Raw genomic sequence first — 17,922 nt, forward strand, 5'->3', positions numbered from 1 at the left:
GTAACATCACAAAAGCAGTCAAATAAAACATTTCCTGTTTGCCCAGAGTGGACACACAGGGGAATGTTGCTCCATCCAGGAGGACTTCCTGTTACACCTGGTCTCTAGCATCCTCCCCCTGTGTGTGACCAGGTAAATGGGCATGACCCTGGGAGACCCCATAAAAGAGCTGGTCACGCAGCCATCTTCCCCTTTGCTATTGATGCTCGTCCTCTTGTATTAGGTAAAGGTAAAGGAACCCCTGACCATTAGGTCCAGTCGTGGCCGACTTTGGGGTTGTGGCACTCATCTTGCTTTATTGGCCGAGGGAGCCGGCGTACAGCTTCCGGGTCATGTGGCCAGCATGACTAAGCTGCTTCTGGCAAACCAGAGCAGCGCATGGAAACACTGTTTACCTTTCCGCCAGAGCGGTACCTATTTATCTACTTGAACTTTGACATGCTTTCGAACTGCTGGGTTGGCAGGAGCAGGGACCGAGCAACGGGAGCTTACCCCGTCATAGGGATTCGAACCGCCAACCTTCTGATCAGCAAGTCCTAGGCTCTGTGGTTTAACCAACAGTGCCACCCAAATCCCTTCCTCTTGTATTATCTTGATGCTTTTGCTGTGTGCTGGCTCTCAGCCAGCAGCACATGGGCTCATTCCTCACAAGAGGATGAACCCACACTTTTCTATGTATCTGTAACTACAAGCTAAAGCCTGCCTTCGGGATCACACTGTGGACTGAATGTGAGTAAACCTTATCACTACTTTAAAAGAAGATTTTACTGTGTCATTATTGTTTTAAGGGGGAAGAAAGGGGGATTAACCAGGAACAAAGCCAATCTGGACAAGCCAGACTGGATTGCTTAACTCAAGTGATTCTCACAAATCCAGTCAACTAGCTTCCTGCTATGTACAGTGGTACCTCAGGTTACATACGCTTCAGGTTACATACGCTTCAGGTTACAGACTCCGCTAACCCAGAAATAGTACCTTGGGTTAAGAACTTTGCTTCAATATGAGAACAGAAACTGTGCTCTGGCAGCGCGGCAGCAGCAGGAGGTCCCATTAGCTAAAGTGGTGCTTCAGATTAGGAACGGACCTCCGGAACAAATTAAGTACTTAACCCGAGGTACCACTGTACATGGGAATATGTTCCGCTACAAGCTCACTAGCGTGAGTGAGGAAGGATAACATTAATCAATATATCCTCTCCTACTATCCTCAACGTTCCCACAAACTATGCTGAGGCCTCCTTAACAAACAATATAGTGCATCTTCCAAGAAGGGGATCACAGGTTCCCCATCCCTGACATGCAGAATCCAGAGTGTTACAGGTTAGGCATGAAAATGTTGCATTTAGGTTCAGGTATGATCTCAAACCCACAGGTGAATTGCACCATAACTTGAGAAGTCATGTAAGAAGATTGAATTGGTGATACAAACATGTTCTGTAATATATCTCTCAATAAGGTCATTCTAAATGCTTTATCAACTAATATTTGTGTGACTTTTTTTTCATATGCTAATCCAAAAGTTTTTTTTAAGGCCTTGTGAAAGTTTTAAGACCTGACAAAAGTTTATAACAGTGCCCAAATACCGCACAATCATTTTTAAAGCAGGCACGAGTTATGCATTGGATAGCTTTCCCATTATGGAACGCTGCTTTTGAAAATATTACATTAGAAAGCAACTGAACCTTAGTTCCATTTGATCGAGAACAGTCTTCATTTTATCTTCATACTGTTTGCACCTTTCCCCAGTCAAATGCATATGCAGTGTGGGCCCATCTTCCAAGTCTGTATGCAAAAACTTGTCACAGTATTTTGCATCGATTAACTTCCTGTTAGACTCCTATACGAGCAAGACGTTCAGGGGAGAAAGTGGAGACACAAAGCATTGGCTATAACATTTTAATGCGGCATTTTTATGAAGACATGGCAAACACACACACTCTCAAGCTCTCTTAGGCCTCCCTGTCCAACCAAAACAGCACCCCCCCCACCCCCTGCTTGGGCTTGTGGGGGGAAACTATTGTAGCTAATAGAAGACTTTTTCCCAGCCTAATTGCAACATGGGGTACAATCACTGGCGGAGGAAGAGGAGTACGGGGGGAGCGTACCGCCCCTGGCAGCACGATCCCGGTAGAGTGCCATCGCGGCTGCACCCTCCACCCACGCTGGGTGCCCTGCCCCTGCAGGTGGCAGCTCCCGCCCCCAGGATGCACACCAGCCCCGCTCCCGCCTGCTCTCCACTTCCCAGTGCTGGTGCATGAAGCACTGCCGCTGGGTAGGATAGAGGGAGTCACAACTGGGGAAAGCAGATTTAAGTCCCCCAAATAATTCTAGGAACTGCAGTTTGCTAAGGAACTGTAGCTCTGTGAGTGGAAAACTACAGTTCCCAGGATTCTTTGGGGTTAAGTCAAGTGTTTTAAATGTACTTTAACTGTATAGTGTAGATCCACCCTGACAAGATGCTGACTTGAACTCACTTCCTCTTCCTACATGCCTCCCTCATGACAGCAGACATATTTAACATTCTCTTCTGCTTAGATGAAAGAGGAGGATGTGGCGCCTGCTGCAACACGCCAGAAGCTCTGTGGTCAGCATGACCAAACCAGTCTAATTTACCTTCCCCTCAACTTTCCTCCCCTTTCTGCGATTATTTATTTTATATCTTTTTTATTACTGCATATCAATTCAAATATATTTACTAATTCCCCCTTATCTTCCCCTTAATTATATCTTACTGCACGTGTTTATATCAGTCCCACTAATGTTTTGTCTTGTTTTTATTTGTGTATTCAAATAGTCAATAAATTTCCCCCATTCTATTTTTTAAAAGTCTCTCTTCCTGATTTCTTATTCATCCAGTGAGTTCTGCCATTTCTGTGTGTTCCATCAGTTTCAGTTGCCAATCTTCCTTTGTTGGAACCACAAACCCCAAAGTTCTGGCATGCTTTTTAGTCCCTCCAGAGAGATACTGACAGTTTGGATTCATCCCTGTCATAAACTAGCACAACTGTAAACCTATCTGACAAAACTGCAGTCAAGAAAATGTACCAAAACTAGTGGATTACCTACAGCATCAGTTTGCACCGATTCATCCTGTGGCTTGGTTCTTATGTTGACAATCCCCTTTGCATGACGAAAACTGAGATCGCCAAATGCTTTTGTTATGGTCAGCTTCTGCGCTTTCAAGCCATTCTTCTGAAGCCACTCCTTGGAATTCACATAATCTTCTGCTCTTGAATCATTTACTATACCGTCAGTTTGGGCTGATGGCGTAAAAAGGAATGAATGGAATGTGCATTTGCTGACACTAGACTGAACCTAATATAATCAGCTCGAGTACTCTCATTTTTCAAAATACATGCTTTCCTCCCTTTTACAAAGCAATACTGCTTTGTTAAAATGACCTAAGATAGGAAGACTTTGCATATGAAAAAGCCAAGCACAATGCTTTAAAAACATAATGCCTAAATTGGGATTTCCAAATCCAGAATTTGGAACTGTAATAATCTCCCTGTGAAATCAAAATGAGTTGTTGATCAGCTTGTCCTGCAAGACTACAAAGTGCCTTAATGTGCACTGTGAGATATACCGTAGCTTTAAGATAACCTGTAAATTGATAAGATATGGTCCTTCGAGTCTGAAAGGATTTTGAGATAATGCATCCATTTTAAATCCATCACTCCCGCCACAGACTGAGCTTGCACTTGAGCCTAGATCTCCTGGGTAAATTACACCACTTGAGCAAGGAAAGATGAAGTTTGCAGCTGATGGTATTTTAAAAAATTGGGTGGATGATGTATAGTACAGATCAACAGGCAAGAGAAGTTTAGGACATGAGGGCTGGTAGGCCTGGCCATTCCTTGCCTCCCCAGTGCTGCTCTGCTGTTTACTCTGCAGTTTAAAAGACAGCAATTTAGAGGCAAAAGCACACATGACACCAGAGACATAGGTATCAGCCTTGTATCGAGATAAGACCATTGGGTCCATCTAGCTCAGCATTAAATAAACCGACTGGCAGCAGCCTTCCAAGATTTCAGGTAGTGTCTGCATGCATAACATGTATTCTACCAATGAGCCATGGCTTCAAGCATGCTAGAGTGACACACTCATAATTCATGCTTGCAAGAAAGACTAGGTAAAGGTAAAGGGACCCCTGACCATTAGGTCCAGTTGTGACTGACTCTGGGGATGCAGCGCTCATCTTGCTTTACTGGCCGAGGGAGCCGGCGTACAGCTTCCGGGTCATGTGGCCAGCATGACTAAGCCGCTTCTGGCAAACCAGAGCAGCACACGGAAACGCCGTTTACCTTCCTGTCGGAGCTTTCGAACTGCTAGGTTGGCAGGAGCAGGGACAAACAACGGGAGCTCACCCCGTCGCAGGGATTCGAACCGCCAACCTTCTGATCAGCAAGTCCTAGGCTCTGTGGTTAAACCCACAGCGCCACCCGCAAGAAAGACTGTAGCCACTCTATTAGGCAAACTTCCTGCAATGTGCAGATTTGTAAGAGCAACCTCATCCTTTTGAGTGACACTGACTTACAATTGTCCATAATGGAATCGAGAGCATAATCATCAATGCTGCAATGCAGTCAGAATATTTAAAAATATATATGTGTGTGTTCATAACATACCTGAAGGTAGTTCAGACTGCTCAAACTCTATCAGAATTCTCTGAACTTGTATCAGTGCATTCCTGGCTTCTTCCATCTCCTTCCAGATCAGGTACACATCTTCTCTGACCCCTGTTCCTGAATTTTGGAGTAATGCAAGAGGCATAGAAATAGAAGCAAATTTAGTTACCTACTGAGTTTCTCTGGCCTTTCATGCCCTCTGAATGCCTTTACTTTTGATAATCATAGCGGAGTCATGGGCAATCACTGCACACCTTTCAATAATATATCCAGGAGAAAATGTGTTCCGAGTACATGGGAATGACTAATGGTGATGGGGGGGGGAGCAAATCTGAGCTGGTTTTATAGTGTCTGACAGTAAACCTAAAGACCTGTGGATTGCTTTCTTTGGACTGCATCTAGACCCATGGGTTTGGTTTGGTTTTTTGCAAAAAAAAAAAAAATTGATTAAAAGAACTACAGCTCACATTGTTCTTTTTTTTAAAGAACCCATTATGAAACATTTATTTATTCATGTATCTGCAAATATCTCTGTACTGCCAAACCAAAAAACTATCAAGGCAGTGGACAGTGTCAATCATGATTTTAAAGTGAATAAACAAAAATAAGCCAAATATAACAAATCAGGTTAATCACCTCAGCTGGATCACCCCTGAGTGAACAGCTACGTGAACATACGTGTTTTAACATGATCACCAAGGACTGGTAATTTTTGCTTCTGAACTCTTATACACTTATTATATATTTTAAAAGTGCAAGATCATAGGTACATCATCATCATCATCATAATTTATTATTTATACCCCACCCATCTGGCTGGGTCTCCCCAGCCACTCTGAGTGGCTTCAAACAAAATATTAAAAAATAAAAATAAAAATGCAATAAAACATCAAACATTAAAAATTTCCCTAAACAGAGCTGCCTTCAGGTGCCCTCTAAAAGTCAGATAGTTGTTAATTTCCTTGATATATGATGGGAGGGCGTTCCACAGGGCGGACGCCACTACTGAGAAGGCCCTCTGCCTGGTTCCCTGTAACTTTGCATATTACAGTGAGGGAATCGTCAGAAGGCCCTTGGAGCTGGACCTCAGTGTCTGGGCTGGATGATGGGGATGGAGACGCTCCTTCAGGAAATACTTGTCTGCATGCCCCAAATGGGAAAAGGTAGTCAAGAGCAAAAGGGCACTTACCGAGCAGAGGGGCCAAAGCACACAGCACAGAAATATTACATGAAGGATCGCCCACTGGTATAGATGTGAAATAAAAAGCATAGCTATGGAAAGCATTAAACCGTGTGCATTTGAACCTCGTGAGCCCATCACTCACAGAGAAAAATCATGTGTGAATGGCCCGTTTGTGAGATCTTGCCCCTACCTGAAAGCACCCATTGCTATAGTGAGTCAAAGCTGTGTGTTCCAGCCTACCAAGGAAAAATCCTGCAGAGAAGTGTACTGCATCTTCACATACAGAGCATGCAGAAATGCAGCGCTCTCTACAGATGCTTGCAATATAAAATGTGCATTTGATGTGGTCCACAAATGTTTAAGCCTTGATAAACATGTGGAATCGTTAAGGTGCCACAAATCTTCTCCCCACCGCAAACCCTACTTATCACAATGGTGGGCATTTTGCTAGTAGAGCCACACCGCAATTAAATGCCATAAAAAAATCTCAGCATGGATGCAGATAAGATAGGGAATCACACACAGACACAAAAATATCACTAGAACAAATGTGTGCTTTTTTCCCTATATACCAGAAAGCTTCTCTGGAGCTGTATTTTAAATCAAATATACCTGCAAACGTGCTAGTTCACTGCGCCTGCAAAGCAGTTACAGATTGACTCCCCATCATTAAATACCAGCACCAGCTTTATTTGCCTGCAGTATCAGCTTAACCCTCTTCTGTGCCAAGATAATGTCATGGTTTATGATGCTGCAGTGGCACCGCAGTTGGTGCGAACTACTTTTTAAGGAGTTTATTTCCTGGCACAGCAAAATCTTGAGAGGGGGCCATAAGCCGCAGATCTGACAGCAACATGCTTCAGCTATCATAAAACTTTGAAGAAGCTAATATTTGAGGGTCAAATAAATCTACAATTATTGCTCAGCTGAAACGAAGTATGTATGTTCTTGCATATGCACAAGTGCAGCTCTGACAGAAACAGCAAGGCTCCTCTCGCTCCTTCTTTTTCTTCTAGCATTGCACAACTTTAAATGTGCTATTGTATACTGCCATCTCCTGGGACTCTTCTATATTTCTACTTTCATATTAGAGGGGGAAATCAGCCTAGGAGAATGAAGGAAAGGTTAGTAGCACACAGTTCTTAAAAGAATACAACAGGATTTGCTGTTCCCATTTATTAGTCAGAAATAAATTTTATTGCTTAAAAACATGCATTGACTTATTATCACCACCACCATTTGGGGGGCGGGGGGACCAGACCACATAAACCTGTACAAGCCAGGGTGATCAGATTACGGTCTGTCTAAAATGAGCCACAGTCACTATGATTTGGGCATTTAAAGTTATTCCCAATGCTTATTTTTTGCAAGCCACTTTTACACTTGCTTGGAACTATAAGGAAGCATAGGCACTTTAATTTTTTTAGTTATTTAAGTTCACCATGTGATGATCATAATATCGAGCAACATGAACTTCTGAAAATACTACATTTCATGGTTTTCCACTCTGAAATTATTTGTTTATTCTCTTGTTTTTCTTTTAATGTTTAATTGACTATTGTATTTTAATATTATGTTGGAAGCTGCCCAGAGTGGCTGGGGAAAGACAGCCAGATGGGCAGGGTATAAATAAATTATTATTATTATTATTATTATTATTATTATTATTATACCGCTGCATGAATTCCACCACAATTCACAATGGGTTAAGACCTCCTGACGGCCTTTGCCTAATAATAATAATAATAATGATAGCAAAATATAACCTGCATATCAGACTCAGCATACCTTGAAAACCCAGGTGCTTAAGAAAAGAAACAGGCTCAAAAGTTTTCTTTGAACTGGGTCACAAATCCACGCAGAAGATAAAGAAAGAGCTGCTAACTGATTTCCTCTGGGCATCTGCAACTGGGCAATAAACAATGACTCTGTTCTGCACACACCACTGACCCTGAATGTTTAATCTGTTTATCGCCGGCTCAATAAACTGCACTGCCACAGAACATGGGAACAAGTTGCATGCAGTTCCAGACCTGCATTTTGTTGCATATGCTTGGTATGTTAGGTTCAGGTTGCTCTCGCACAGAGACATTAAAAGGAAAGGTAGGCACTAGTGAGACCTTCTGAAGCAACACATGGAGGCAGTAGTAGACTGAGATAAAAGCAAGCACTCATCAGCAGCTTTGCTTCTTAAAATGTATGTATGGCCCTAGGAGGGTCCATGAAGGTTACTGCCAACTACACTGCCTGCCAGTGACTCTCCAGGGTTTCAGACCAGTCCTACCCGGAGATGCCAAGGACTGCACCTGGTACTTCCTTCATGCTTATTGATCTAAGAGCCCTTTCTCACTATGGCTTTGAGCATTCGGCCCTACCATTGGGCAGAGTGAGGCAGTTGTCTCAAGCAGCATATGCTATGGGGCAGCAAATGCCAGTGAAATGCTGGGTGAGGCAGAGCTGTGTTTGCATTACACAGACTGCCCTGCATCTCCTGCATTAACTTGCTGCCTTCAGGCAAGATTGGAGGTCCTTGTCCTATCACCAGCATTGGTGTAAGACTGAACGGCCAGCCCAGTGGGCTTCCGTCGGTTGTAGGAGGGGAGGGCACCATCTTGTCCTTTGCCTCAGGCAGCAAAGTGTCTTGGGCCCGCACACAATCACACCAAGCTCTATCCACCAAGTAGTCAACCAGCATAGAAGGTATATCAACCTGCTAGGGAGTCACAAGTTCTGTGGGACTAATTCATGAAAATATGAAACACTGATGGGCTAGTTGCCTGAACTTCACACTGGGGTCCTATGCTTAAGTAGCCTGCTTAATACTAGAGAAAGGCTCTGCTGACTGAGGATGCCAGCCATGTTCCTATAACAATTTCAGTAGTCTGGCGAGCCCACTCAAAGTATCTCTGAACCTTTAACAAGAAAGCACTAAACTTCCTAGGTCTCTCTCTCTCTCTCTCTCTCTCTCATTCTCTGATTTGGGTATCTTTTAGTCCCATTTCACACACCAGCATGTCAGAATGCAATCGTTACTTTCATATTATATCTTCATTGTTTCTCAGGACATCCTTTCTAGGAAGCGCTCGATAAACAGACCCCAAAATATGCAAGACAAATATATCACTCCAGGGTCTTTTCTGCTGTAGAAGGCAGAGAGAGGCAGAGAGGCAGAGGGAGTCTTGGACGTACCCAGAGTTTTCCAATTGGCTAGGCATGATGTCATAACCACAGCTATAATACTAGGTAAATGCCCAAGACTAATTGTGTTCCCTTTTAACGTGTAAATTCTATTCTGTAAAAGCAATAAATACACGGCCTACAAAGCGTTTCTAGTAGATTACTGCACTTGCGGGCTGATTAAAACCATTCTGCAATTTAGCCATTAAGAAAAGGGAAAGTGCAGGGGCATAATTTTAAGAGCCGCAGCAGCTTTCAACGCATCTATTGAAATATAAACGAGAGGGAGCAGGAATACTTCTTGCTCACAATGGAACCCAGCAGAGAGGCTCTGTTAGTTGCAAGCCACCATTAAACAGCTGCTGAATTAAAATTAAAATACAGAGGAATTAGAAAGTCGTCCCTCTTAGAAATATCACAGTCCCAAGTGACCTTTAAATAAAAGGACAAGCAGTGCTTCCAAGAAAAGGGGGCATTCTTTTTCTGGCTACATTTTACGCAATTACACTTATTCTATTCTTCATGTTCCAGGATCTATTCTTTGTTTTGCAGCCTGGGGGGCAAGGGTGTCAACACCATGTGCTGGCTTGAACCCCACATGGCTGGAGAATTAGGCAGCGTGTGCAACATACCTTAAAAGCATATTCTTTCCCTCAAAGAATTATGAGCACTGTAGTTTGCGGTGGGTTGCTGGGAATTGGAACTTTGCAAAGGGTAAACTACACTGCCCAGATTTCTTAAGAAGGCAGAAATGCATTTTGAAGGTTTCTTGGGTTTTTGACAGGCAGATATGACAGGCGGGCATCCCCATCTGCTTGCCAATCATGTGGCATCACAATAACATCATGACAAGGCCGATCCTAATTAGGGTCTGGCCTGTGAAGCCAAAAAGGCCCCCCACTTTTGCAACAAGCACATATATAGCATGCAGCCCAGCCCTCTATGTGTGCACCCAGAAAGTAAGCTCTACTGAGTCTAATGAGACTTAATCCCAAGTCAGTGTTTACTCCAGCCTTATAAAAGATAAATGAACAGACAAGCAAAATAAAAGCTATCCTAAAAAACTGCAGTAAAGGCGGGCAAATTAAAACAGCTGAAAATTTAATAGCAGGATACAACAAAGTAGCAGATAAAAAGAATGTTGAAAAACTAAGTCTTTAAAAGATGTCTGGAAAGTGGAAGAGACCTGGAAGACCTACAAAAGGGAGGGTATTCCACAGTCTCAGAGCCCAAAGGCCAGGGACTTGTATAACTGTCCATGTAACCTCAAAGAAAGGTGGAACTAACAGCAGAGTCTCTGACACCAATCTGAACTGGTGAAAAGGCTCATAAAGGAGGAGGTGGTTCCTGGGGGTCATTTTGCAATACAGTTGTTGTTTTTTAACATATTAAAGTCAAATAAATGCTGGCTAATTCCCCACCACCCTGGTGCATTTACTTATACAGTCGTACCTTGGATCCTGAACGCCTTGTGAGTCGAGCGTTTTGGCTCCCGAACGCCGCAAACCCAGAAGTGAGTGTTCCGGTTTGCAAACATTGTTTGGAACCCGAATGTCCAATGTGGCTTACACGGCTTCCGATTGGCTGCAGGAGCTTCCTGCAGCCAATCAGAAGCTGCACCTTTGTTTCCAAACGTTTTGGAAGTCGAACAGACTTCCGGAATGGATTCTGTTCCGCTTCCGAGGTACGACTGTAATGTGGAATCTCAGCATGTGTTCTGTTTAAAATCTTGCACATTCTAGAAAATATCTGAAAAGTAATTGAATCAAGATGTGATGACTTGTTAGTGATACAACACACACACACACACACACACACACACACACACACAACACATATGAAGCTCAGTGACAAAAAGGGAGGAAAGAACTTGTATTGATTTATGTATGCATATAGTCTGCCTTGTTCCTGGGCAATCAGCATTTGAAATTGTGTGTACTCAGTCACAACAGGGACTAATGTTTCTCTGTTTTCCCCTGGCTGTTAGCAATTCCTTCTTTCCTATTAACACACGTAATTTGATACACAATTATTTGGAAGCTACCAAACCCCTTGGGGGCTTTTGCATTTATTCAAAACAGGTCTGCTGGAACATGCAAACTTGCCACCTTTCTGAAAGGGACTGTTTTTCACCCTTCCTCTTCACTTTCTCTAAATATCAAACACTCTTCTCTAAAATACAGGAAATAGGGGGTCTCCAGCTCCATTAGCTAAGAATGGTTTCAGAAAGAAAATGGCATTTCCCCCTCCCACACAGCACAATGAACTTCTCAATGTCATGTGCCGTTGTAAAACTGTTCCCCATTACCATATTGTTCTATGGGCTGCCCCAGTGATGTGTTCTACTCTGTGTGCCTTCCAGTTTAGCTTAGGAAATTTGTGGAGTTAATTTCAGAACTGGTACGCGCGTTGTTTGCCACTGTTTTGAATGTGCACCCCCACCATCTGAAATGAGGCAGGTGGATACAGAGGGAAAAGACCTTTTTGGCTGCAACACCTCATTTGCAGAATTCTCTCACCATGGAGGCATGCCTAGTTTCTTAGGTACCAGCCAGAAAACATTTTGATTTCCCCAGACTTTTAACCTCCAGTGTATCTCTCTTTCACATACACACAAAATATGGTTGGTTTTAGCACTGTTCTACCATTGTGAATCATTGTATTGACCACTGCTCTTTTACTGTGCTTTTGGAGTCATTGTAAACTGCCCTGGAAATTTCTGAATGAAAAGAGTTAGTATAGAAATGTTTCAAATAAACATGTACGTGTGTGTGTGTGTGTGTGTGTGTGTGTACACACAATGAAAACAATTGAAGTACTAGTGGTTTTATATTGTGGTTTTATGTTGTAGCTTCCCTGACACTTGCAGATATTGGACGTATATAAAATAAAATAGAAGAAGAAGTGGCAGCCTGAGCAGAAAAATGTGCACTGCTCCAGGAAGATGCAGAGGTTCTAGTTTTGGAGTCCTCCAGTGAAAAAGTTCCACAGTTGTGGGGCAGCCACACATGCATCTGCCAGTCACAACAGCAATGTATCCAGTGATTCAGATAGGACAGGACCACAGGGCTAAATATGGCAGATGGTGGAGGTAGTGGCAAACAGCCCCAGCATCAACACCTAGGCTGGCATGGGCAGGCTGAGGTCCACCAGGAAAGATGCTGGTTACTGCAGCATCCTTTGCTATTATTCTATCGCCATAGGGACAGCTGGCACGTACATGGATTACTAATGCTCTTTAAAAAAAATAATGAAACACATTTTCCTTTTCTGCAATGAAGGGCCCCATTTGATTCCTGCCAGCATGATGGTGCTGTGATTTAAGCATGCTCTTAAAATGCAAAACTGCACATGCTCAAGAGTGTCGTAATTTTTATCACAGCTAGAAAACTGCTCTTGCTTAAGAGTTTTGCTCTAACATGTCAGGAACGTAAAACAAATGTCAATGGAAAGAAGACAAATGTCAATGGTCTGCTTTGCCTCTCTAAGACCGTGAAGTCCAGGGTCTAAAACAGTGTCTCCCAAATTTGGGTCTCCAGCTGTTTTTGGACTACAACTACCATCACCCCTAGCTAGCAAGGCCAGTGGACAGGGATGATGGGAATTGTAGTCCAAAAGCAGCTGGAGACCCAAGTTGGGGAAACACGGGTCTAAAATTCCCTTGTTGCACTATTGGTTCTATCTTCTTCCAAAGAACTCTTGCTTACCTCCGTTCTGTATTGAGGAAGCATTCTGTTCCCCCTTGTTCCAATAAAATGCCTGCTAGTGCCACCGGATTCTCCTAGATAAATGTTATCTTGAAGATTCTAAGGCAACGGTGGAGAGACTCCTTAATCCCCAAACCCACATTCCCCTCTGGGGAACTTTACGAGGGCTACATGTCAAGGGGTGGGTGAGACCAGATGCAAACTTCCCTGTCCTCCATCCAGACCAACGAGAGGCATCGCCACAGACCATGACTGCATTCTTACCAGGCAAAAGCACTTAAGGAGGGCACAGAGTGAGGAGCAAGGCTGGTGAGAGCTGTGGTCCATGGAGATTCTGGAGGACTGAAGGTAGGAAGGCATTTGGGGCATAATAATCAACCTTCTTTTGTTTTACCTAGAGGCAGGTTCCCTTTCAGTTTCCTCGAATTCTGGGTAAGTAAGGCTTTCTCATCCTCGTCGCTTATTGAGGTTTCTATCATGTCCATGTAGTCCTCTCTCTCAGCAAATGCATGGAACCTGAAGGGATAAAGTGTTCCAATCTGTATGCAAAGGTTATAAACAGGCATCAAGGGAGGTGGTATGGAGCAGTGGCTAGAATGTCAGACCAGGCAGACCCAAGTTTAAGTCACTCCTCAGCTATGGTCTACTGAATGATTTGGGGGCAGTCAGCCTCTCTCAGCCTAGCTCACCTCACATGGCTGTTTTTAAAAATATGAGGGAAGAGAACACGTTTCACTTTTGACTTCTTAAAGAGAAAATAACTGCAGCAAAAAAAATGCAGTAATTTCCACTGGTTGTCACGCTCAAGCACAGTCAGGATGTTCTCATTGTACACTTTTATCACCAGAGTTTCATAAAACTCACAGGTGCCCATAACAAACTGGGGGGTCGCGTAGCATAACTTCCATTTCTCAGTTTAATAGCAACTCACGATTGAGGCCTCACTCTTTTAGGCTTGCTCTACTGTTAAGCAAAGCTGCCTCGGGGTGCTGATTTTGGATGTCATGAAAGGCACTAAATGCTTGTCATTGTTGTGTTTTTTACTCCCAGGGAGTAACTTGGTCAAGTTTGAGTACTATGCACCTTGAATGGGGGAGAGGGGCATTTACTACAGTGGTACCTCAGGTTCCGAACTCAATTCATTCCGGAGGTGCGTTCTTAACCCAAAACTGTTCTTAACCTGAGGTGCACTTTTGCTAATGGGGCCTCCCGCTGCCGCCACACCACCAGCATGTGATTTCCATTCTCATCCTGGGGCAAAGTTCTCAACCCGAGGTACTACTTCCGGGTTAGCGGAGTTTGTAACCCAAAGTGTTTGTAACCAGAAGCGTTTGTAACCTGAGGTACCACTGTACGCCGAAATTGGCCAGCTAAACATCTTGGGCTGAACCTGCTCCACCAAACCTTGTATTTTCTTTTCAGAGAGACAGAGGAACGGGGAATGTGACATATTTGGCAAAAAAACAGCACAAAGAGAAACCGTGCGATCTGCAAGGATCCATCTCCATTTTCAAAATAGATTTATAGTGCTGAAATCATTTACCTCATACCTGCCAGTGGTCAGATGACTCAGCTCCTTTAATAAAGCAATAGTCTCTTCTTCTCGAGCATTAAAAGACACTGTATGGACTGGGCATGGGCACCTCGATAACTTCTGCAGGAGCAAATGTCTCATGCATTCTGGCATATCGCCCACAGTGAAATAGTAAACGGCCTCGGTCTGTGATGGACAAGTCATTTGAACCATGAAGCATATTTGTAACACACACACACACACGCTTTTCATTTCTATCCCCCCATTCATCCAAGGAGCTAAGGTGGCATACATGGTTTCCCCCCCCCCTCCTCACAACATCCTTGTGAGCTAGGTTAGGCTAAGGGACGGTGACTGGCCCAAGTCCATGGCTTTGTGGCCAAGTGGGGATATGAACCCCAATCTCCCAGGTCCTAGTCCAACACACTTAACCACTACACCACACTGGCATATCTTATAATAGCAACAATTCAGCCCAAAGGGCTGCACAGTGAGCCCCACATGCCCAGAAGTGTTAGGGAAACTGAGATCAATTGGAAACTTCCCAGCTTAATTGTGGCTCACCTAAAAAAGGTTGCAGTGTGCCAAAGAGGTATTTGCATCTCTCAACTTTCAGATAGGTTCATCGAAACTAGGCCTATGCTTCAAAGCCCCTTTAGTGTCATTGAAACATTTCTCTCTTGCCTGTTCCGTGGGAAATTCTGCTCTCAGAATGCAATGCTGTCATGCATATATGATATTGGTAAGAACCAGCCTGCAGATCAACTTGAAAGAAATTCCTTCTAAATAGCCCCCAGTGTTCTTTTATTAGCATGTATTATCGCCGTCCATAATTCATGTCTGTAGCACTTGCAGTCAAAACTCTCACGGGGATATATCCCTAGACATAACCGAAGACTTCTAGAAATGTGTGAGAGGGATTACCGTGTCATCAAACAAGGCCTCCATGATCGCTTCCGTGGGGCCCGAGTGGCAAACAGCTGGCCTGTACTCTATCGCCCAGAGCCACTCGACAGCCGCTTCTATAGAGGCCTCTGACACAGGAACAGTCTTCTCTTGCCACTTTGCAAGATCTTGAGCCCCCCTGAAAAGGAGAATAGCTAAAATACCTGGAGAAATGGCTGAACTTGTCTTGCAATAACAGCTCTGGTAGACTAAAAAGGGCAGCAAGGAGCATCTGTCCCCGTCAAGGTTTTGGTCTGGAGATTATTGTGGGGTGGGGGGTGGAAGGGGAAAGGTCTTATCCAGTGTCTAGACAGACATATGATCTGGGTGCCAAATGTCTGTGGAGTTTCCCAGATGAATTACTTCGATCAACATTCAGTGAAAAGGTCCCGCTCATTCTCCCAGTCTGGCAGAGGTCGAAGAGAAAGGGAAGAGGGACCTAAGCATTCAGCATTGATCCCTGCGCTTTGAGCTAAAAATCTCATCCTGAAATAATGGTCACAGTGGGGCCACCACTTAGACTTCCTGGAGAATAGAGTCAGAGTAGATTGTCCTAACCCCACCCCCATAAACAGTCTCTTATCCAAAATGTCTCTTTGGCCCCGTGCAAATCAAGCGCTAGGCAGGACTCCTCGAATTCCAGAATGGGCTCCCCAGGTCTGTAGTTGCTGACCCTTAGCATAAACAAACATGTTTTTAAAAATTAACATATACTTCGTCTGAGGGAGCAATAGGTGCATTAGCTATAGAGAATAAAGTTTGTGGGGGGTATTATGGAGGTACTAAATCTGACCTCAATTGTATCTACTTACAATGGTTTTTTAAATATTTGGTCTCTAAGACAAAATCTAGCTGGCCTTTGTAGGAAAATGAGAGGAAGATACACGGTTTGAAAACAAATCTTTTCCACTTAAAGAGAACTAGTATTTTAAAATAAATAAATAAAACGCTTAAGAAGGATTTCTACTCATGGCCTCATATTCAAAATGGCATAAAGGCTTTGCAGATAAAGTCTGATTATGTTCATCAGCCATATGCTTTCAACAAACTTCATTATTATGGTTGTAGTCTTAGGAATTCCAGCAAGTATCCTTAATAAAGTGTAGGAAACTTACTGAATGATGTTAAATCGGGAGATTTGGGCCACTTGCTGTTTGAAGACCATAGAAAGCGCCTCTCGACACAGATCAAACTCAGCTCTAGAAGCAACACCGAAATCCAGAACAATGGTGATGCTCTGTTCCTGAATCACTCCAAATATTTGCCGGCTTTCTGTGGTTAGCCATTCCATCCTTTGTTTATACAGTTCGATAGCTCCAGTAAGACAATCCACAAAATGAAAGAGGAGGTCCTTTTTGGCTGTCAGCTGCATTCAAATTTTAAAGAGTGAAGATGTCAAAATCAAGACAGGGAATAATAGGAATGGAAAATGAAGAAGATGTGCATCAAGGCAATTACAAATGCAAACACACTTTTTAAGAGCTGGCAAACCTCCTTGATGGATCTGTACTTTGGTATTAATATTTTATTGAAAAGGGTTCAATTATAAAGAAATAAAGTGATGCAAAGGAAAAGAGAATGAGAAAAGAAAAAGGAACAAAATGTGTAGAAAATATATATATATGAATATATACGAAAAAGACCCTAACCCATACATTCTTTTATAAATTTGATATTATTATCTATCCTAATACATATGTAAAGATGAATGACCTACAACATTTTCTATAAACTCATTCCAAATATTGTCATATTTATCCAAAGTCTACGTCTGTAAGCAGTATGTTCGTAAGCTCCAAGTGTTATCATATTGTCGATCCATTTATTAAAGTGGACCATATCTTTATTCCTCCAGTTCATCAACATCAGTCTCTTGGCTACCATGAGAGCACAAAGAATCACATTTTCTCTACTTGACGGGTCCCTCCTATCCTTGCCTTCTGATGCAAAATCCAGAACAGGCTCAAACTGGAGCCATTGTTTTTCAACAAGTGTTTACCATCAAAGTACTGAACAAGCATCCAAATGGTGAGCACACCAGCAGTCCTTGAGTGTTCAGAGCGACAGGGTCATGCTCCCAGCAGTTGTGCCACTGCTAGCTTAAGAGATCAAAGTGATGGTGAGGTGGGAGGAGCTCCAGTTTGGTCATAGAAGCCCTACAGGGGCATGTTGGTGTCAGGAGCTCATCCTACACTTAAGTAGGACCCTGGTAGAGTCACATGCCCGACTGGCATATTCTCTCCCTCCTGGTTGTTTGTTCGGGAGCTTCAAAAGCTTTCTTCTGCCCGAACATCACAGCGACCGATGCCAACAGACATCGGCACACTTAGGGATCTGCAGCTTGCGTAACAGACCTCAGCAACTCAGCATTTTGGCTAATCTACTTTATTTACATATAAACACACACAGAGCACTGCAACATGGCTCCCTCTCTCTCTAGCATCAGACAGCAAAGAGGAAAAGAACAAAGGACAATAGTCCCACTTCATGGAACACAGTAAAACAAACATCCTGTCTCCATCACTTACCACTCTGTGGAGTCAAAGCATATACTGCCATGTGATAGACAACAATCCCATGACTGCAATCATGGAGCAGGAATTCTAACAGTTAGGCCACCACCAGCAACCAGGAACTCCCCCAACCTTATGACCGCCTTGCCTGATCCCAATGAGCAGTACTCAGCAGCAGGAGAGTGCTGAGTGGGGCAGCTGTTCACAACAGCGCTGCGGATCTCTGGAGCTATGAT

General features: G+C 43.4%; 1 protein-coding gene across 3 annotated transcripts in view; it reads right to left on the minus strand.

Moving 5' to 3' along the window:
• Positions 1-17,922, minus strand: part of VWA3B (von Willebrand factor A domain containing 3B) — a 75,567-nt gene that overhangs the window by 50,313 nt on the left and 7,332 nt on the right. For all 3 annotated transcript variants that reach the window (XM_083437587.1, XM_083437586.1, XM_083437588.1), the window contains exons 5-11: positions 16,289-16,539; positions 15,153-15,312; positions 14,245-14,414; positions 13,089-13,210; positions 4,628-4,744; positions 3,066-3,259; positions 1,682-1,836 (exon numbers count right to left, since the gene is read on the minus strand). In XM_083437587.1, the coding sequence (XP_083293713.1) occupies positions 1,682-1,836; positions 3,066-3,259; positions 4,628-4,744; positions 13,089-13,210; positions 14,245-14,414; positions 15,153-15,312; positions 16,289-16,539 (1,169 nt within the window). The remainder of the gene's footprint in view (positions 1-1,681; positions 1,837-3,065; positions 3,260-4,627; positions 4,745-13,088; positions 13,211-14,244; positions 14,415-15,152; positions 15,313-16,288; positions 16,540-17,922) is intronic.

This window comes from Podarcis tiliguerta (assembly GCF_965153285.1).
Source record: "Podarcis tiliguerta genome assembly, chromosome: 4".
NCBI classification, from domain to species: Eukaryota; Metazoa; Chordata; class Lepidosauria; order Squamata; family Lacertidae; genus Podarcis; species Podarcis tiliguerta.